At 48.1% G+C, this 22,748-nt stretch overlaps 1 protein-coding gene across 2 annotated transcripts in view; it reads right to left on the reverse strand.

The window, feature by feature from the left end:
- PRKCB (protein kinase C beta) overlaps nt 1-22,748 on the reverse strand; it is a 293,928-nt gene that overhangs the window by 125,822 nt on the left and 145,358 nt on the right. For both annotated transcript variants that reach the window (XM_069485934.1, XM_069485933.1), the window contains exons 4-5: nt 14,873-14,984; nt 13,526-13,654 (exon numbers count right to left, since the gene is read on the reverse strand). In XM_069485934.1, coding sequence (XP_069342035.1) covers nt 13,526-13,654; nt 14,873-14,984 — 241 coding nt within the window. The remainder of the gene's footprint in view (nt 1-13,525; nt 13,655-14,872; nt 14,985-22,748) is intronic.

A 22,748-nucleotide genomic window follows, 5' to 3' on the forward strand; every position in this document is an offset into this window, starting at 1 on the left:
AAAGAAAGAGTTACAAGAGTTAAAAATGGTGTCCTCCAGGGCAACGGTTCTCAGAGTGTGGTCACATGAGCATCCCCTGGGAACTTGTTAGAAAGTCAAATTCTCATTATTCAGTTTCTACTGAAGCAGAAACTGTGGGGGTGGGACACTCTCGAGATGATTGTGATGCAAGCTGGAGTTTGAGAAGCACCGTGCTGCAGAGTGGAGCTGGGGTTGGGGGAGGAGGCACAGCTTCTCATCAACGCACATTGGGGTTTTTAACCCTATGCCTACGCTAGTTTGATAAAATAAATAAAAATAGCTTAAGATGTATTAAGCATATCTTTTTGTTTTCTGTTTTTCTGATGCTTTGACATCTTGCAACCTTGCTCACTCTGGAGAGACTGCCCCTCCCAGGAATAGCCCATTTATAGGGACAGTAAGGGACCCACCTGCAAGTGCACCTTTGATATGCAAACCAACCGATCCAAAGCTCACACCCCCAACCACCTCCTTAATTGAGTGCTTACAGTCTGGGCCACTAATCCTCTGCTCTCCTCACACCAGAAACAGGTATCAGGCAGCTAGAGACAGAGTCTGCAGAAATTATTCAAACTAGCCAATCCGAAGCCTGCCCACCTTCGCTCACCTGTTCCTTCCCACGTCTGGGTCTCACCCACGTCTTCCATCTGCTCCCCCTGCCTTCTGACAGACCTTGGTGCTTCCCCATGTGGCCTTGCAGGGGTGGCATGCCCCCTCTTCTTGGGAACTGTGAGCAATAAATGACCCTTTCAATGGGAACTGGGGCAGAAGAGGTGGCACAGACCTGACACAAAGAATGGTGTCAGGGAGGTGACATCTGGAAGACACTTGGCACAAGAGCGAGAGGACCCGAGAGCTCTCAGCATGGCCTTGGAGCAAAGGGCCAGATCCAGCAAGAGGAAATGTATCAGGGTTCATCTCTGAGTCAGCAAAAAAGAGCTGCACAAGGATATGGGACATGCAGGCTGGCAGCACCCGATGCGGTAGACGAGCGGGGTTCAACTGATTGCAAAGCCGAGACTAATCAACAGTGGGATGTGGCTGGCGGTACCCCCGGCCCCTGAAAAGAGGATGGTCATCTTAGGATGCAGAAAGAGAATTATGTTGTCTAGGACAGTGTGTTTCAGATGGTGGGTCATGACACATTCGTCAGTGGTTGCTGAAATCAGTTTACAGAGTAAGACTATTTTCCTTAACGGATTTCTTAAAGGAAATGGAATGGAATATAAGAGAATAAATACAAGGCTCCATAAGAGATGAGAAGATATCAGAGTGCATCACTAGCACAAGCAGAGGTATTAATTCAGGACAGTTTGGTTTCAGTTGTGAGTGTGTGTTTGTGCAATGTGTGTGTGCGTGTGTGTTGGTGTGTGATACCTAAAACAGTCGGAAAGGTTTGGAAGCCACTGATTAGAACCAGGAAGGTAGCAATTCCTCTCTCCTCGCAACACCAGGAGGATTTCCTCTCGCTCTGGGCGTGGGGCTTTATAAGGAAGCTACGGCAGCTGGAGTGTTGGCTGGGAAGAGTTCCAGGTGGGTGTCAATAGGATACTTGGCTGTACCATGTGGTGCTTGAGGATGTGGGTTGTAGATTAGGGGTTAGATAGCAAATGGCTGAGGGAGTTGGGGCAGCCTCACTTGGAAATTAAAAGATTCTGGGGCGCCTAAGAACTGTCTTCAAATAAGCAGAAGGCTGTCAGCATACCCGGACTAGGTGACCCAAGGGATTAAACTAGGATTCTAAGAAGCTTCATGAAGTTAATCAATGTCTCCTTCGGCAGCTCGATGTGCTTTGGCTTCTTGGATTCCCTTCCAACTCCAACTCGCCCACCTGTGCCCTGGCTCTTCCTCTGATTCTCTGACTCAGCCCTTCAGACCTTCCTGTCCCCAGCATCTCCAAGCTTGCATAGGTCTAATTTCTACAGTGAATCCCTGGTGGCTCTGATTCCCCGACTGACACGGGGCCCTTGCACGGCTCAGCTTCCACATGCTCAGGTGGGAAGTTGGTTCTGCCATGAAGACCTGCTCCCTCCCCTGTGCTCAAACCACTTTGGATTCCTATGTTTTCCAGTGTGACCGAAACACCCCCATGAGTATCTTTTTATTTGTAAGTATGAATGCTTTCTCAGGATACTGCCATGAACTTGATTTTTATCCCTCTCTCTCTCACCTGCTAGATGCCCTCAATTCCACAGCTGCCCCAGAGCACTCAGGGAGGCAGGCCGGGGTAATGGCTAAGGGTGCAGGTCCTGAGGTCAGAAAACCCAAGGCTAGCGTCCTAGATGTGTGTGACTTTGAGTGAGTTACTTAACCTCTCCAAGCCGCAGCTTCTTCACCTGAACAATGGGAATACAACTTTAAAGGTTTGAGGTGAGAATTCCACGATATGGTCCCCCTTAAAGCACATGGAGGAAGCTTAGTAGTAAACCTTGGCTGAATACAGAATTGGAACAGGCCTGAAAGGTACGGCTTAGACACCAGCTCCCCTGAGTAGCCCATTGGGTGACACTACATCAGGCCATTTTAAGTAGAGCAGTGTGGCCACCACAAGCAATCCCATATGCCCTGCTTCTTTTTCTTTCTTTTTTTTTTTTTTCTGAGACAGGGTCTCACTCTGTTACCCAGGTTAAAGTGTGGTGGCATCATTATAGCTCACTGCAACCTTCAACTCCTGGGCTCAAGCGATCCTCCTGCCTCAGCCTCCCGAGTAGCTGGGACTATAGGTGCATGCCACCATGCTGCCTAATTTTTTTTTTTTTTTTAATTTTTTCTGTAGAGATAGAGTCTTGCTATGTGGCCCAGTCTGGTCTTGAACTCCTGGCCTCAAATGATCCTCCGACCTCAGCCTCCCAAAGTGCTGGGATTACAGGCATGAGCCGACAGAGAGGCTGCTCTGGGTCTCGAACCATGCCTCACACAGCCTTTCCTGCCCCGGGGCAGGGGAGCACTCAGCTGGTGTGAGCCATTGGCCCTCATCCCCCTTCCCCTGCCCTCCTACCTTGATCCCATCCTGCCTCCTCCAGGGAGCTCCCCAGGATGTCCCCGTCCCCTGCTCCCTCCCTTCTCTAAGCTCCTATCACAAGAAAAATTCTGACCCCAGGGGACTGAGGCAACAGACAAAAGAGGACCAGGTCTTCTCCAAGGCCTTGATGCTAAACTATTCCGAACCTGTGCCCGAACACCACTGCAGGATGAGACTACAGGAACCGCCAACATGAAACCACCTCCCTTCTCTCTTCCCTGGCATGCCGGATGCTTCTTATGTTCTAATATGTCTCAGAGCCTTAAACTGTATCTTTCCAACATCTGCCCTGACGTGTTAGAATCTGCCAGATGGGCCCTGGGTACAAATCCAGCCTCCTCCACGCGCTGCCTTGGTGACTAGAGGATGACACTCAGATTCGTTAAGGCTCGGTTGCCTCTTCTGTAATGTGAGAAAAATAAGACGACTGCCCTCCTGGGGTGGTTGTGGGGTCTAATCACAGTGACCTTGCATTGAGGTCTCCTCCGATACTCCTGAGATCTAAATCCCCCTGCACTTAGAAGGAAACCAAGCCCAGCTGGGGCTCTCAAGGCCTACCGGGCACCCCCTGTCTACCCTCCAGCACCACCCAACCCTCCCCTGCCCTAGGCTCCAGCCCACCTATTTCCTATCAGTTCCTGCCATGCACAAGCCCACCCCACTCTTCCCTCGGAGTCTTTGCCTCTGAAGTCCCCTCTGAGGTTCCCTGCGCCTGGCAGGCTCTTCCTTGGGATTTTCAACAAGCTGGCTCCCTCCTGCTCATCACTCAGCTCTCCACTAATTGCCACCATCCCCGATAATGACACACAGGCCACTGGCCACCCCTCTATCACATCACACTGTTCTATTTGATTTCCTTTACAGCCTTTTCGTTTTCTGAAAGTGTTTTGTTTGCTTCCTGTTCATCTCCCATCACCGAAGGCACACAGCGGTCACCAGTCAGGGGCTCTGTAAGCAAGCAGTGCCCCCAACAAGTATCTGTTGGAGAAGTGGGGGCATCCAGGACTTGAGACTCCCAAGCCCACGCTCAGCCTCTGTAATCGCAGAGGACACTGGCCTGTAATTCGTACAGACACGCAGCAAGCCCGTGAGAAAAGCAGGCCAGAGGCTGGTGACCGGGAAGCTCTCCTGGAGGGCTGCCTTCTCCCTCTGGCTGGTAAAAGCCAAAGGCAAGGCAAGGAAGAAAGGCTCCGGGTCATTGTACACAAATGGCCCAAGCCAGGAGCCCATGCTGTGTAAGGCCCGTGCCAGGACATGCAGGTGGGTTCAGGTCACTCACGAAAGGGATTCTGGCGCCGGCAGCACTGACACCAAAGCTTCATGACGGATGGAAAGCCACGCACGGCCAAGCTGTGGCTGGACGGCACACAGCACCCGGGCACGTCCACCTGTGGCGCCCCCGGAGCAGAGCGCGGGCCACGCCTGCCATCTAGTGGACAAACGCATTCCTCCCGCTTCCCCGTGCTCGTCGGCAGCAGGGCTGCTCGGATTTTAAAGTTCATGCAAATCACCTGGGGACGTTGTTACAACGCAGATTTTAACTCAGCAGGCCTGGAGTGGAACCTGAGATTCCGAATTTCTAACGAGCTCCCCCAGGTAAGCTCCCGGGTGATGCCCACGCACCTGGTTCACCGACCACACCTATCAGCATCTACGGTGATTTCTGAAGTGCGAACACCTGCAACTGAATCACTGAGGCTTAGGAAGCCACAGGATAGGAAACAGGCTTGGAAGGTACCAGGTGTTAGAAGTTTTTCTGAGTCAAAGAATTTAGACCAGGAGATGGGGCCGGGGGCGTGGGGAGAATTTAATGGGGGCCTGCGAGGCAAGAAGCACAGAGAAGAGGACGCAGTTCCCAGGACACACAAGACACAGTAAGGATGACCTTAGAGACAAGGCTGCCAGAAGGCAAAAATCCCCAAACACCACGAAGCCCAGAGAACGGGCCCAGCTCACAAGATGGACGCTACACAAGATGGGAGCTAATGACGATAAAAACTCAAAAATACCCAGACGGGGCCTGGGCCCAGCTCTGCCCACGCTGAGAACCACCCAACAACCCTCCTCAAAGCCATCAACACCCTGTCGCTGGCATATCCACTCAATTTTTACTGCTATTGTCGGGATCATTTATTTAAACTCGTTTTCCCCACTGAGAGATGTTTCTGTTACTTATTTTATTTTTCAAAATTACAAAAGTGAGATGTATTTGTTGCAACCAGAAAAACACTTACTAAAACAGGTAAAGAGATGAGACCAAGCCCCCCTGCTGCCCCAGCCTCGGTCCATTCCAATCCTTCTGAGATCCCAATGTGTACAACCCGGTTTGTATCCTTCCACACCTTTCTTCCTGCCCTTGTGAAAATACAGAAACATAACTTCACACATAGGAAGTGTCTGTTGCTGTGGCTTATTTCTTCAAGATGAGATCATACTAAATATATTTTTATGCAACCTAATCCTCTCACCTAATAATCCTCTCACATAGATGTTCCCCCAGGTCAGGAGTTGGCAAATGTTTTCGGTAAGGGCCGGAGAGTGAATATTTCAGTCTTTGCAGACCACATAGGTTCTGCTGTAACTACTCAGCCAACTCTGCCATTGTATCACAAAAGTAGCCACAGACAATGTGTAAATGAATGGGTGTGGCTGTGTTCCAATAAAACTTTATAAAAACAAGCAGCAGGTCACATTTGGTGCAGAGGCCATAGTTTGCCAACCATGCTCCAAACCAACAGCCGCAGCTCTAACCCACTGGTGTTTTGTTTTGGTTTTAATTACTTAGAATTTTTATCACTTAAACTTCTAAGTAATAAAAGTATAATGTGAAGTATAATATACATATAGAAATATGTATTATATGTATACAAATCACAATTATACAGTTTAATGAATTGTCACAAAGTGAATTCACCCGTGTGAATTCCCATATCAAATTCCCATTCAGCAGTTCCCATATCAAAGAACAGAACAGACCAAGTCTATAGAAACCCCACATACTCATTTCAATTTGCCGTTTCCCATGGCTGCCTAATATCCCATAAAACACGTATGCCTGAATTAGGCTGATTCCAATTTTTGCAATGTCAAACAAGACATCAATAAACATGCTTGTTCTGCACTTTATTTCCTTGCATGTTGGTGTTTCATTTTAATAGGATAGATTCCCAAATGGGAAACCTGAGAATCCAAATGTGCATATGTGTACATATATTTTAATAGAGATTGCCGGACCACTCTCCCCAAAGGCAGTAACAAGTCACAGCCCTGCAGGTCTTGGCAGTGTCCCCTTCGATGTAACTCAGTGGGCATTTAGGAGCAACGACTGTGGACCCAGGACATCCTAAGGGCCTCAGACACTGGCCTGGCCTTGATAATTCTCACAAGACTTAAGTGATTAGGGAAGAAGAGAAGGAACATTGAGCAGCAAGACATCAGCTTCCCTACATCTCCTCAAGTCTAATATCCCCAGGTTCAATGTCTGGGACCGCAACCTACAACCTCACAACTGTACAGCTTAAGTGTACACAACTGACAGGCTTCAAAGGAAGGGTGGGCAGGGGACCCTTGCCCTGGCCTCAAGGGGTGTGGAAATGACTCTCTATAATGCACTGAGAAAGATGCTCACTGTTCCACAGACGGAAATATGATTGAACTCAACTTTTTCAGTAAGACATCACTGACAAAAGGCAAAGTCACATGGGTGTGTCGAGGGTTTTTTTTTTTAAGGCAATTTGCTCCCCAGTGAGTGCATGACAAAGAGTTAGCAAAAAACCTACTTTACTGCATTACAACTTCTCAAAAACAACAAAAAAAAAACCTAACAACTATAAAGTAGTTATTATTATTAATGGAGTCTACGGGATCTTAGGTACCATGGACACCCCAATCACCAGAGCTCGTGGATATTCGTGGGTGAGTGGAGACATGCGCATCTGCTCCCACAATGGCATGTCTCTGAGGATGGTGTTTTACAGCTTTCTCACATTCGCAATGGCAGCTGTGACATCAAAAAAGAGGATTAACTTGATAGGGGTTAGAGTGACAGAGTCATATGCATTCGTCAAAACTTAGCCATTCTACACTTAAGATGCGTGCGTATCTTTGCATGTAACTTTACCTCAAAAGCAAAAAAAAAAAAAAAAAAACTTTAAATAAATTTTGAATTCTGGTTGACGATGCACATGCTGAAGTGTTTAGGGGGAACTGAATTGGTATCTGCAGTTTACTTTGAAATGTGTCAAAAGTAAGACAGATGGATGGATGGATAACAAGATGCATGGATATGTGATTGAGCAAGTGTAGTAAATGTTAATGGTAGAATTGAGGTGGTGGATAAATGAGTCTTCACTGTAAAACTCTTTCAACTTTGCTATAGGTTGGAAATTTTTCGTAAAAGAGCATTGGGGGTGGGGGGGGATGACAAGCCGGTAATGTGAGAGGGCGGGGAGATGCAGGAGAACAGGGTTTCGTCCCTGCTCTGTGCGTGGCCTGAAGAAGTCACCCTTTTTCTGAGCCAGCCATTCTCTGCAACACCTTCCATTATGGACGATGACGGCGCTGTGGTTTTACAAACTGGGGCGTCTCTTGAGAAAGATCCTCCCGGGAGGGACGGCTTGGAAGACAGACACTGCCCCCTAGTGGGTGCTAGCGGTCTAGCTTATGAGCATTTTCTATCCCCACAATCGATGCATGGCTGGGAAATATTTTGAAATATTAATCTATCTAGATTTTTTTTCCTCATTTCATTTCCCTTTTTGTCCACTCTTCTATTTCCTTTTCAAGCGGAGGGACAGCTCGGTGGAAGTTTAAGGTCACTCTGACTCTGTTCCAAACACCCAAACACTAAAAGAGTTAAAGAGGCGATCATATTTTAAAAAGGGATTTGTGGATACCAACTGCCTTGAAAAAAACCTTGAAGGGCGGTGACTTTTACCCTGACAAGAAGGAGAGTCTCCATGGCTAATAAAAGGAAGAAAACTGAGAAAATATCCCAAGAGTCCCAAGCAAGACCCCAGCTGTGACATCCATCCAGTCCTGTCCCCTACTGTGTCCCAAGGGTTTAGAATATGCTTGAAAAACAGTATAAACTCAATTAATATTGATAAATTAGTTAATTAATGACCCGGGAGAGGGCGTGAATAAATTCTAGAGGTACCTATGTCCTGAGACATAGGGAAGACAGCCACATTCCACAGGTAATATTCCCTACTCCCCCATTTCATCTTTAAATGAGAAGGTCTTCTATGAGCCTTCAACATCGGTTTCCTTTCTCCTGAGAGTGCTTGCAAAACCCCTTTTGGAATCTACTGTATAGAGAGATGTGACCCTCAACTTTCCCCAATAGCTGTCAAGGATTTTTGTCTCTTTGGTGCTCTTTTTCTTTTGACATGTGGATGTCAGATCTTGGGAAGGATTTAAATACCACACTATTGGGAGTACCTAAGTCTGTCTGGGAGATATTTCAGTCTAAGGAGGTTCTGTACAACACAAAACAATGGTAAGAACACTGCATGCAAGTCCCAAAGAGAAACATCAAAAAAAAAAATTGTTGGCTGGTCTGATGGTAGAGGGTTATCAGAACTTATTAACATTAGTATCACTAAAGTTGGCATAAAACTCCTCACTGCTAAATTTGACTGGCTTTTAAAAAATAAATAAAAATAAAACTGTTCATTCTGCTTTTTTAAAGAGCAGCCCCAACTTTTGGGAGAGAGAATTACGGATCTGAAGATGGACATGGGTAAGGATTTGGAGATGGCTGTAAGGTAGGCGGGAATGTCAGTTGTTATGTTGAGAAGGGGATACTGAATTGAAAGGGGGTTGAATAAGATGTGGTTACAAGTACAAAGACACAGGCTTCATAGACTTTGGGAGCATTTTACAACTCTGATCTGGACATGGTACCACCTGCTCTCATGATCTCGAAGGCATCATGATGTCAGTACGGTTTCCTACGACTCTCCAAGCCCCACTGCTCTGTATCATTTCTACACTGTCCAGGGAACATGGGTCGCCATGAGTCCAAAGGGTGGGTCCCAGTCCCAGTAATGCTATTGCCCTTGGACTTGGCACTGAAGATTTTCCATGTGTTCTGCTCCTGGTAAGAAGAGTGGTGTAAGTTGGATCATTTGCTGACCTTCAGCTCCTTACACCAGATGGACCTGGGGGCCATCTGGGAGGCTCTTATACTTCTCAGGATCCTCCAGTGGTGTCTCATTCATACTCAGGTCCACTGATTCCACAGATACTCAGTGATGTCCACCCTACTAGGTGCTGGGGACAGAGTGGGGAAACAAGCAGACTCAGTCCTGCCCTCATGGAGGTCATGCCTGGTGGGAGATGCACACACCGATCAAACCCAACATAAAGCCGCAACTGACAAAAGCTCAGATTCAGGGTGGAATAAATGCCTACAACAGGGAGAGGTCAGGGGGAGCTTCCCTGATGGCGAAAATGGGCTGAGATCGAGGGGAAGAGTTGACTGCTGGAAGGAGAGAAGATGGCAGAGACAAACATTCCAAACAGAGGGAACAGAATACACAGATGTCCTTCCTATAGTGTGTGGCAGCCTGGAGAGGACCAGGGATTACAAGAAAGGGGGAAGAAACAGAGAATAAAGGATAAGACAACCATGCTAGATGGAGTCTGTCCTAAAGACAGTGGGAAACTACTGAGGGGCTTTAAAGGAAGGAGAATTGATCAGATTTATTCTGATGCTGACCTGCAAGAACCGTGAGAGCAGATATACAACCTGGACTTCAGTACCCGAGGGAGATAGGAAACCTTCCGCCTCAGGAGATGCTTGGATTTCCAAAGAGCATGTGACATGCAGAGCAAATAGCATTGCCCTGGGCTGGTGGTGAGGGGACAGACCTGACACCACACATGCTTCCTGGATCTGGATGAGGTCAGGCGATTCAACAAACACCCAAGGCCACTTCTGGTCTGGCACTGCTGGGAAGGGCCCCACGAAACATTTAGCATTCTCTGCTCTCTGATATGTGTGGTCAAGACCAAGGAGGAGGGGCCTGGAGTCTAACAGTGAAACAGTGAAGGACGCTGGGGAGACCAAGGGAGACCCAGGTGTCCTGGATGCTGTGGGACCCTGGCTAGCTCCCTCCACACCGGCCAATGTACCTGCCCCTGGTTGCTGTGAGTGTTAGCTGTGAATGGCTCACAGCTGCCCTGTGTCCAGGTAACTGTCCTCAGCTGCACAGAAGCCGCCAAGCCCGGGAGGTCACTCTACCTTCCCACCTCCATCCCCAGCAGCTGTATCAGGCAGTTCTGGCTGCCGTAACAGGAAACCACAGACTGGGTGGCTTAAACAACAGACATTACTTTTCCATAGTTCTGGAGACCAGGAAATCTAAGACGAAGGTGCTGGCAGCTTCACTTCCTAGTAATAATCTGCTTCCTGGCTTGCAGGTGGCTGCTTTTTTGCTGTGTCCTCACATGGTGGAAAGAGAGTCATCTCTCTCTTTCTTCTCTTATACCGCCACGAATCCCATCATGAGGGCCCCACCTCATCTAACCCTAATTACCTCCCAAAGGCCCCATCTCCAAATACCATCACATTGGAGGGCAGGGATTCAACATACAAGTTTAGGGAGACATAAGCCATCCTGTAGCACTGACTGACCTAGAGTATGACACACCAGCCCCCTCACTTCAAAGTGGGACTGACTGTGCCACAGTGCGTGGCCCAGAGGTCCCCTCAGGGCCAGGCTGAGGTGCTCTTCCAGGGAGACCACACCCTCACTGAGTTCTTCCCCTGCCCTATCCTGCTTCCTTCACTCCTCTTTTCCCTGCGAGCAGCCCAATAAATCACTTGAGCAAAAATCCCCATCCTGGCCCTATTTTTAGAGGATGCGGCCAAAGCATCAGGCACTTCTATCATCAATCAATCAAAAAGCCCGTGCTGAGTGCGGACTGTGCCCATCGTGGCAAAGGAACAGCTGCAGGGCACCATGACATGGAGTTGGAGGCTCAGGTGCTCCTTCCTGCTCTGCATGTGGCATTGATCAGCATGTTCAGCTTTGCTGAGTCTTAATGTCCCCTTCCCTATAATGGCAACACTCCCCCACCCCTGCCATGGGATGACCCAATATCCAAGCACTTGGAAAAGCACAAAGTGCTGTTAAAATGCTGGTAGCTAATTAATGCCATCAGAGCCCTAAGCACTCAGATATTCTGCCCCTAACTTTAAGGGTGCCCCAACTTTCCTCCCTCCCCCTCCATTATAGGTTAAATTGTGTCCTAACCTTAGTACCTGTGGATGTGACCTTATGTGGGCACAGAGTTTTTACAGATGTAATCAAGTTAAGATGAGGTCATACTAGGTGGGCCCTAATCCAGTGACCAGTGTCCTACTAAGAAGAGGAAATTTGGACACAGAGACACATAGTGAAGAACGCCTGGGATGGTGGAGGCAGAGATTGAAGTGATGCATCTCCAAGCCAGGGAACACCAGAGATTTCCAGCAACCCCCAGAAGCCAGGACAGAGGCATGGGGCAGACTCTCTCACAGCCTCCAGAAAGCACCAACCCTGCCGACACCCTGATTTCAGACCAATGGCCTCCCAAACACTGAGCAAATAAATGTGTTGTTTTAGCCACCCAGTTTGCAGTCCTTTTTAATGGCAGCCCTGGGAAACGAATGCACCCCCTATTCACAGGTGTGTCCTGGGATTGACTGAGAATCGCTGGCTTTTGATCAAGACTCTCAAAGGCCAGAGCATGTCTATGATTAAGGGGGAAGACTTTGACCTTGAACTTGAAGGCACCTTGTATTGCACCACATGGGAACAAACACTCCCCAAGGAATGCCCCAAAGAGGTGCCCAGGCAAAATCACACAGGGGATGATTAAGGCGGGGAAGGAGAACTAAACTAAACTAAAAGGTAACCTAGTCTCTAGTACTTAAGAGTCAAACAAGCCCAGGTGAGGAAGTGTATGTCCTGGTAAGTAGAATGATAATAACTTACCTCATTAGAGCAGCTGGAAAAACTTAAACAAGATACAGCCTGCAAGTGTTTTGCACAATGATCGACACATTAAAAAACTCAATAAATGTCAGCTGTTCATTATTATTACTAATGGTGTGAGCTCTTGGAGTCTAACCTCTCTAAGCCTTGGTTACTTCATCCGTAAAACAAGCCTAATGATATTTTGCAATGCTGTTGCGAGGACTGCAATAGATAACACTTGAGCGCGGGCAGCCCATGTGGTCCATAAACGCTGGCACCTGCAGTATCATTTTTTTTGAGCTGGTGTCATTCCTAGAGAGTGACACTAGATGGCAGAAGAGTGTCGCTTTTGCCAATTCAAGCGCCAGGAAGCTTAACGGGGAAAACACATTTCTCTTGAACCTGTGACTGCAAGATTCTCTTTGGGGGGTCAGGCGGGGCATGGGGGGAGGCCAAACATCCCACTGGGAGGCAAACAGCCGCTTGGAAAAAAAAGTAAAGCAATGGAATGCATATTTTTCTAAACGCTCATTGGGCTTCACAAACCTCGGTTTAAAGGAAGAATGACATTTTACAGGGACATTTTTCAACTTTCAAGCCTCTCCCAACCCAGGGCTCAGCACACATCAGAGATACTGGACCATTCTGAGGCCTCAGAAACAGATCAGTTTGGGCAAAATCAATCTCTTCCATGATCAATTTCCTAAGGTGCCAACTCATAAAACCTTTATATTAATTAGTTATATAACGTCTATAGCAGTTTGTCACAAGCCTTTGAGAGAGAATTCCTTCAAAGTTTTAGTTCCCTTCCCGGCCAGCTGGGTGCTGGTTTTACCGGAGCTTATGGCCGAGTTGTCCCAGGCCAGCGCAGCTGAATTCCAATTATGCCTGAGCTTCCTGTGTCACAGCCAAGTGTGTGTGATGGACAAGACCCCCTCTCCTCCCCTCACCTCACTGCCTCTCTCCAGCAGGCTGTACCATTCTGCTTTCTTACTATGATGAGATAGTTTAGATGTGCAAAAAGTATAGAGAATAACGTTAACAGGCATCAGCGTAGCCACCGTCTGGTTAAAGAAAGAAATATTTCAAATACGTGGAAAGCCCTGGGGTACTCCCTGGAAGGTACACCCCACCCCTTCTCTCCGAGCTATAATATTCTCCCAAATTTGGCGTTTATCATCAAGACTCTGTTTTTCCCCCCTGGGAAAGTTTGGGGAAGAACCAAGCTTCCCTTCTCTGCTATCTGAATAACGGAAACGGAACTGCACGCCCGAAAAGACACCGAGAGAAAGAGTGGGAAAGAGAAAGGGGGAGAAGCCAGGGGACTTGGATGGCCCCTCGCGGGACTAGAGCCAGCCCGAGGCACTGAGAACGTAGCTTTGAGGGTGCTCAGCGTCTAAGGAGCCCACTGCACCGGGCCATGGGGGTCGCGGTGCCCCCCAGCCCCTGCGGCCACCGGTCCCTCCCCTGCCCTCCCCTCCTCAGCACACAGGAGTCAGGCAGGGCCACCTACCAACGACGATGAGGACTTCCCTGTCGATGTGCGCCTGGATGTAGATGCGGCCGCGGCGCTCCGTGTGGTCGGTGCCGCAGAGGCTGGGCACGTTCATCACGCAGCGCTTGTGCACGTTCATCATGCAGGCTGCAGGGGCAGAGAGAGCGGCTCAGGCCGGCCCAGGCCGGGGCCACGGACTTCCACTCCACCCCTCCTGTCCCCTCCTCTGAGGCAGCTGAGATCCACTTGCCTCGCCAGGATCTCATCAGAAGGGCTTCTCCAACTCTGACATTGAACTTGTCTGTCCCCCACCGAAGGCCAAGGGCGCAGACTGAAGCAGGCACCCTCCACACCCACAAAGGCTCTGAAGCCAGAGTCACCAACGTCAACGCCCATGGGTCACACTAGTGAGGAGAGGAGGGTGTGGGGGGTAGCGGGGACTTGGCCAAGCGGGGAACACAGCGGCCGCCACTCAGGCGCAGCCATGCGGGGATGCCCACCTGAAGTGGTCAAGGTTTCCCATTTCTCAACATAAGCAGGGATCTCAATTTGTATGTGACATCTCCCGACTTTTAAATGATAGCTAATAGGTTAGGTTTCCTGGAGAGAGGCTGAGAGGGGGCGTTTTGCACAAGGCTTTTGGGGCGTGCTCTGGGGGCAGGAGCCGGCCTGCCATGTGGATGCAATAGAAGCCAAGACGACTCTTCATAGTCGTCCCAAATGGGGACAAGAGGGCCAGGCCTCTGCGCACCCGAACCAGCCAGTGGTTGGCCGTGAACCACCCCGCCAAGGGGCATCGCGTGGGGAATTCCCCATGAGGGGCCACCGCTGTGAACTCACAGCAGCGGGCATCGGGCTGACCACAGTGCCCACCGCAACTAATTACAAGGAAAAAATTTAGACCCAGGGTAAAGTGAATGAAGTATGTGTGAAAACTGATCTGGCCCATTGATGCGATGATGTCGCACGTGTTACATGATAAATATAGGCTCATAGATGGCAAAACCTGCAAATGAGTTATGGGGAGAGAAAGGGGAACCCCCCTGGGACATGAGCACCAGCCAAGCTCCCACCCCTGTCTTTGAGGCAGGAGCATCGTCCCCCCCACGTGTGGTAAGCCCCACCAACATCAGCTAAGCCCAGCCCTGCCCCAAAGGGCTGCTCTGCAGAGCCATGAGCTAAATAAATGGTTATTGTTTTAACCCACTACATTTTGGGGTGGGAGGATCATTATGTAGCAATAGGTAACTGCTACACCAGCCCCACCCAGGACTAGGGAGAAGGTGCTGCAGTCTTGGACCCCAGACCATGAGGAAGCAGCCCTTCTGCCACCAGCAGAGGCTGCCAGAGAGAAAAAGTACTTACTGTCGCATTTCATCCCCTGGTGGATGAGTCCGTACAGCAGTGACCCACAGTGGTCACAAAACGTGGGGCTGGAGTATGTGTGGATCTTAAACTTGTGTTTGCTCCGTGGGTCCTAAGTTCAAGAGAAACAACAAAAGAGGCCAGTGTCAGTGCGGCATGCCGAGGATTCACACTGCGTTGCATTGAGTCATTAGAGACTCATACCTGTTGAATATGAGTTCCCCATACCTGTTCATCATGCCTGCTGGGACCATTATTGGAGCCCTGTGCCCAGACATGGTGCTGGATAAATAGTCACTGAAGAAATGAATGATGAAGACAGACTATGGCTCCCATTCCAGCCCCAACACACACTCACCCCACCTGCACACCCTCCATCCAGGCCCACCTGAGAACCAACCTACTGGCTCCTGCCTGTAGCAAGGACACCAGAGATGACAAAGCAAAATGACATATCAATGAAACAGACCTCCTTGCTCCTATTTCTCCCCCACTTCCTTACTTGCCAAGCAAGCTCCTGGAGTATCAAAAACCCAAGTGTGGGCATGAAACATCCCCGCTTAGAGGCCATTTGCCAATTCCTCATCACCTACGGAATCAAGTTCAAAGCCCAGCGAGTAGTCTGCAAGTTGTGGCCGAGACTGCGAGTTTTCCACCAATATCCATTCTTCCCTTTAATGTTAATAATAGAACCCTTGAGTTTTAGCAGAGAGCATGGCCGCCCAAAGAGAGACTACATTTCCCAGCTTCCCTTGCAGCTTGGTGTAGCCATGGGGCTGAGTGCCAGCCAATGGGTTGCATGTGCTCCAGGGTCATCCCCTCAAAAGGAATGTGCATGAGCCTCCCCGGCCCATCTCTCCCTTCCCACAGGCTGGAAGACAGTGAGAACTGGAAGTGACCACCTGGGACCCAAACTTGGAACCATGTGTGGAAAGAACAAAGCCACCCTGTCAGTTTTGGACCTTGTCCGTGGACTGACACCTGAGAAAAAAAAACTAATTTCTGTCTTGTTTTAAGTCATTCTATTTTGAGGGCTACTTCTCACAGCAGCGCACATGGCTCCCTAACTGACAAACATACCCCTCCCAACCTGGCAGTACAGGTTAAAGGCACAGACTTGGGAATATAAACCACCTGGGCTCTTCTTAGCTGTGTGACTTTGGACAAGTTATTTGATCTTTTTGTGCTTCCGTTTCCTTACCTGTAAACTGGAGGTAATGATAGCACTCACCTTACAGGACTGTTGGGAAGAATAGATGACTTAACCTGTGCAGAGATCTTAGCACCACCTGGCACACAGCAAGCAGTACAAACTTATGAATTATTATTATTATGACTTGGCCAGTGTGGTGCCCAGCTGGCCTCAGCACACAGAGCTCTATTGCCCACCCCAACCCTAAAGTTGCTTTCCCTGTTAAATTCCACATTGCCAAGGCTAATAACGTGGGCTATAGATTCCAACCCTGGGCTGATCTGACACCCCAGCCAGGGGTGGGGAACCTGTGGCCTTCCAGATCCTTAAGTGTGTGGTCTTTTGAGTGAATCCAAATTTTACAGCACAAATTCAGTCAAAAGGTTGCACCTGCAGGTCCCCCACCCTGGGGCGCTGAGCCTTTGCTAAATGCTACCTATTTCTTCCCTCATTCATTCATCCATCCACATGTGTTTACTGATGCAGGTGCAGGCGCCTCCTTTAATCTTATATTCTAGTAACAGAGACTGAAAATGAATGAAAAAGTAAGCAAATAAATGGGCATAATAAGTAGACATTATTTTATGTGCTATTAAAGTGATGAGTGTTTCTCCTAAGGAAACTGTTCTTTTCAAAATTTAAAAATAATCCTATACCTACTAGATTTGCTAAAATTTTAGAAAATTAAAATAGGCAATACCAAATGTTCGCGAGGAGAGAATGTAACTGGAACTCCCCCCTAGGAAATCCTACTTCTACATGAAATGAAAACACATCCATAAAACCTGCACTTGAAGGTTTACAGCCACTTTACTTAAAATAGCCCCAAACTGGAGACAACCCAAATATTGTTCAACGTGTGAACAGTTGAAGCGTGAGACATCCCCACAATGGAATCCTTTTCAGCAATAAGAAGGAATGAGCTACTGATCCACGCAACAGCCTCCATGAACCTTGACAGCATTATGCTACGAGAAAGACGGCAGACACAAAGAGCTACTTGCTGCGAGATTCCATTATATGACGTTCTGGAAAAGGCAAAACTGTGATGACAGAAAACAGGTCAGTGGTTAAAAGGGGTTAGAGGTGGAAAGGGGATTAACTATAAAGGGGCAGAATGCAGGAGCTTTTTATTTTATTTATTTATTATTATTATTTTGGTGATTGGAATGGTCTATATATCAACTGTGGCGTATTTTACTGTATATTTTTAAAAGTGCATTTTACGGCATGAAAACTGTATCTCAATAAGCCTGACCTAAAAAATCTTCAGTCACTGCAGGCTTTGATTGCCTTGCATCTTCTTAATGAGCTACTAAGTTTTTTCATGACATTCCCACCCCCCTGCATCAGGCAGATGATGTATTAGCCCTTGTACAGTTCTGGACGGCCAAGTCTGAGAGGCTAGGTGTGTTCTGCTCTGGGCAGCAGGACCTTGCAGTGCTCTCAGCATGCAGAAGGACCCCAGCAGCCACCTGTCCTGCGCAAGGGTTGAGGTGCTGCCCTAGTAACAACAGCAGGGCTTGGAAATCGCAAAACAAAAACTAAGGGTTCTCAATTGTCAGCTGAACCAGTCATGTCTCCATCCCTAGACGATGAGACTAAGTGAAGACATCAGGTTCCTAGAAGAAGAATCCCCCTGCTCTGTGTCACTGGGCAGGGGTCCCCAACGTATGGTGAGTTGTGTAATTATTTCATTATATATTACAATGTAATAATAATAGACATAAAGTGCACAATAAATGTAATGCTCTTGAATCATCCCAAACCATGCCCCCACCCCCAGTCCGTGGAAAAATTATTTTCCATGAAAACAGTCCCTTGGTGCCACAAAGGTTGGGGATGCTGTCATAGAGTACTTCCCATTGTGCCTCTTGGATATTCACCTTAAAGCTGGAAAATGAGTGCTTCAAATCCACCTAACAAGAAACCCCTGCTCGTAATTGGCACCGGCCTGTAGGGGGAGCTCAGGGCTTCTCTCCCCTTCTGAACCGCTAAGGAGGCAGAGGGCTGATCTGATTGGTTAGATTCCAAGACACTGATTGGCCCGGTCCCAGTGGGAGGAGCTTGCACAGGGGTTAAAAGGCGGTCACCATCTTTCTCATCTCTCACATCCTTCACTTCTCACGGGAGGCTGCTGGGTCCAAGTCTCATGGTCTTGCCCTGAGATGGCTGGTATGAGTGGTGGCCTGCGCCAGCTCCACTCAGAGCCCTGGGGCAAATTCTCTCCCTTCTTGTGGCTCTTGTGGTCCCTTCTGGGTTCCCTGATGTGTTGACCTTATAGAAGCCAAGACTTAACGTTTAAGTTAGAGTTTGAATTTTTTTAGACCTACCTAGTATAGGAGACTGGAATCCCCAAAGGCCTCATGAACTCTACTTTAAGATTTTGGGCAAAAACCCAACTAATAATTCACCTCTGTTGGTTTTGCACTTTTCTTGATGAATTTATTTCTTGGGAGATCTCAAGGAGAAGGATTCAAGCATTTCTGACCAAATATGATCAAGAACCTTCTCCACCTCCACATATCTCTTTAACAGTAGTGGATACAAAGTGGCACAAAGAATGGGAAGGGGAAAGAAAATAACGTCTATTGAGAGATACATGTGGATGCTGGCTGTCTCACAGGCACTCTCTCCAGTCCTCGTGATACGCCATGTGAAGCTATTACTTGTTCCCATTTTAGGGATGACGAAACAGACATGTTTTATGAGAAAGTAACTTCAACAAGGCCACCCAGCTGGCTCCTGCAGAGGCGGGGTCACAAATATCCATTCAGTCTGTCAACCCATGTCTAGGTGTTGGGATGAACGAGTCCAAGAAGGTCTCTGCTATCAGAGAACTTGCGTTAGACAGATAAACGAATAAATAAACAGGATTACTTCAGAATGTGTAAGTGCTGATCTGAAAGTTACTCTCTCTTCTCTCTTCACTCCCAACTTTATTGACAGTGAATTTTTCAGGTGCAGCTAAAATTGCACTTCATTCATTCATTCATTCATTCATCTACCAAATGTTTACAGAGGGCCAGGTTCTTCCTAGGCATTGAGGATACAGCTGTGAACAAAAGAGAAAGAGTGCCTGCTCTCATGGAACTTACTTTCTAACCATAGAAACAAAAAAAGAAAGAAACAAATGTCTTGCCCTCCCAAATCTTCCCCATTGTAGCATTTAAACCACGGCATCATAAGTGTGTGTTTAATTGCATTTCCCACACTTAACTGCAAGCGACGTGAGAAAACTTTGCTCACCATTACAACTCCAGGGCATATATTGTACTTGGCATATACAGGGTGCTCAGTAAACATTTAATGAGTGAGAGTTAACATTTACTGAATATTCTCTCATGCTGGGAACTATTTTAAGGGATTTATCAGGCATTAACTCATTTGGTCCTTGTAACAACCCTATGAAGTATGTACTACTTATGCCCCCAATTTTGCAGAGAAGGAAACCGAAAGGCTAAGAGGTGAAGTAGCTTGCCCAGGGCGAGCACAGCATTTCACACAGTGGTTGACACATAGTGAGAGGTCAGTGAGTTGTGGTGGCAGCTGTAGGGCCGCAATCGTCATTGTTAGCTACTGAGAGCTCCTGCACCGTGCACGTGCTATTTTAGGGAAATGACTTAGGGTTGTGCAAGGCAGATCAGAGCCAAGTAGGGAGACAGAAGGGCCAAGTAGGCAAGTAGCACAGAAAACTTGAATTCTGTACGGTTTATGTAGAGGTTATTGAGGCTCCTCCAACCTCATTCTGCTGCCTCAGCCTCTACGAGGGATCACACCCACGCACCATCCCTATCCCTCAGACTATCCAGACAAAGCAGGTCATCCCCAGTTGATTTTGCCCGCCTCCGTCCTGCCACCTGGGAGAGCTTGGAATAAAGCCACACTCCCATACCTGGGGTCCTCGTGACTCCACGAACCTCAGGGAGAATCTTTCGGGATGCCTAGCCACGCCTGCCCAAGCCCACTGCCATCTCTGAGATGGGCGGCTCCCAATGACCACACTCACACTGTGAGACACCCACGCTCCCTGGACACAGCTGGCTGGAGCAGAGGTAGACGCTTGGCTCAAATGTCCCATATGCTGAGCAGCTGGGACACAGATTATCAGTCCCGAGGCCAGCAGACATGCAGCTCCAGGGCTGAGGTGGCAGGTTTCTTTTCATTGACAAATCATAACTGTACACATTTATGGGGTACAATGTGATGCTCTGAAGTATGTATACAATGTGGCGTGATTAAATCAAGCTAATTAACATATCCATCACCTGGATTACCTATCGTTTTTTATGGTAGGTCATTTGAAATTTACTATCTTAGTTATTTTGAAATATATACTATATTATTATTGACTAATGCCCCCGTGCTGTGCAATCGATCTCAAAACCTATTCCTCCCATCTATCTGAAACTTTGTATCCTTTGATCAACAACTTTCCACGCCCTCCCCTGAAACTGTATCCTTTGATCAACAACTTTCCACGCCCTCCCTCTTCCCCCCTCCAGCCTCCGGTAACCATCGTTCTGCTCTCTACTTCTATGAGATCAACTATATTAGATTCCACATATAAGTGAGATCATGCAGTATTTGTCTTTCTGTGCCTTGCTTGTTTCACTTAACATAATATCCTCCAGGTTCAACCATGTTATCACAAATGACAGGAGGTGCTGATTTTTACAGTGGGTTCCGAGGAGCAGATAGAAACAAAGACAAAAGTCACATGACCCCAGGGATGGAGCTCCTGGTTCCCGTCCTGTAGGGGCTTGGTCTTGCCTTCCAATCCCATCTGCCTCTCTGTGTCCTCTAAATGTTCTCCTTTGTGCTTCAGCCAATCCAGGTAGGTGTGTCACATGCAAGCAGGGGGTAGAGTCAAAATATTACAATGGCTTTAGCTCAGGCACTGCAGGGCCTCGCTGTGCTGGGAATTAACTCTTTAGTTGCCAGGCCAAGGAAAGTCAGGTTGGGGAGGAGCTGGCGGACGCAGGTGTGGATGAGTGGAAGGTGGCAGGATGCAGCTCAGAGGGCTCAGCGGCTGTTTGCCAATCTGCTTAAAAGTATTTCAGTGTTTTCACAACTGGCATGGCAGAGCCAGTGCATGCAGGTTAAATGTCAGTCCTGCCTTTAACCAAAATCCGTTCCCTTTCTGGCCTCTGTGGCTGTGGCTGTTGGGCTGAGCCTGAGAATCCTCACAGCCTCTAAGTTAGAACTCTGGTCTGGTTTTGATCCCCTTCAAAGGCACAGCTTCTGCCTGTGCCCCAGTCCCAAACCCCCAGTCTCATCTCACAGTCAGGATCCTCCCAGGATTCCCCCAACCTGGGCCACACTAGCTGGACCCCTCTAGGCCACCTGGAGCCTGTCCCATCCCTGGCCTGGGTCCTCTTTCATGCCTAGAGGTCACAAACTGGAGCCCATGGGCCATACCAAGCCTGCAAGCAAGCTACAGTTGGCCTACATGGTGCTTCTTAAAAATCTGAATTAGTTGGCTATATTTAAAATCATGAAATGCCAGTTAAAATGTAAATTTCTGGCTCCTTTTTTAAGAAGTCATGAGTTGTGACAACATTGGACACACATTTTTGTGGGCTAGGCAGCAGTTGCACCTGATAGATAAGGGATAAGCTTTCCAGTTTTCTACAGACCCTACCACTCCCAATTGTCTTCCACTAGGCCTGCTTCACTCTTTTCCCCTCCCTGCCTGGTCCCTGTAAGAATTTGGGATGGTGACCTCTGCCAGACTCCCTATCCTTTTCCCCTGGGATCCAACCACATGTGAACACATCCCCTGAATTCCCAAGTGAGTTCATCTGGCTCAGTGTCAAATGCTCTTGGAAACAGGTCGAAACTACTGTATCCCTGCCTCAGCATCACCCCTCGATGTGCAGTGTCGCTGGCCATCTCTCTCATCCCTGGGATCAGGTTTCCACACAATCCTGGCAACATCCCTCTTCCCATTATTTCATGTTGTTGAGCTTTTATCTCCATCTGCTTAGTACTAGGCAAGCTTGGATTTCCAGGTTTCCTTTCACTTCTGGTCCTGAGTCAAGAGATTGCTGAAAACACCAACAAAATAATCAACAACTGTGACTTTTACTACCGCTGTGAACTCAACACACCTGCCAAGCACTGTGCTAAATGTTCTAGATCTGCGGTCCCCAACCCCCAGGCCATGGCCTCGTACTGGTCCATGGCCTATGAGGAACCAGGCTGCACAGCAGGAGGTGAGCTTCATCTGTATTTACAGTCGTTCCCCATCACTCATATCACCGCATAAGCTCCTCCTCCTGTCAGATCAGCGGTAGCATTAGATTCTCATAGGAGTGCAAACCCTACTGTAAACTGTGCATGCGAGGGATCTAGGTTGCTGCTCTTTATGAGAATCTAATGCCTGATGATCTGAGGTGGAGCTGAGGCGGTGATGCTAGTGCTGGGGAGCGGCTGCAAATACAGATTATCATTGGCAGAGAGGTCTGACTGCACAATAAATGTGATGCGCTTGAGTCATCCCGAAGCCATTTCCCCCACCCCGGTCCATGGAAAAATTGTCTTCCATGACACGGGTCCCTAATGCCAGAAAGGTTGCAGACTGCTGCTCTAGATTATGTCATTAAATTCTCATAATATCCCAATGAGGGAGGAGATATTGTTATCTTGGTATTTCAGATGAGCAAACTGGGGCTTGGAGAA

The sequence above is a fragment of the Eulemur rufifrons genome, chromosome 14 (genome assembly GCF_041146395.1).
Source record: "Eulemur rufifrons isolate Redbay chromosome 14, OSU_ERuf_1, whole genome shotgun sequence".
NCBI lineage: Eukaryota > Metazoa > Chordata > Mammalia > Primates > Lemuridae > Eulemur > Eulemur rufifrons.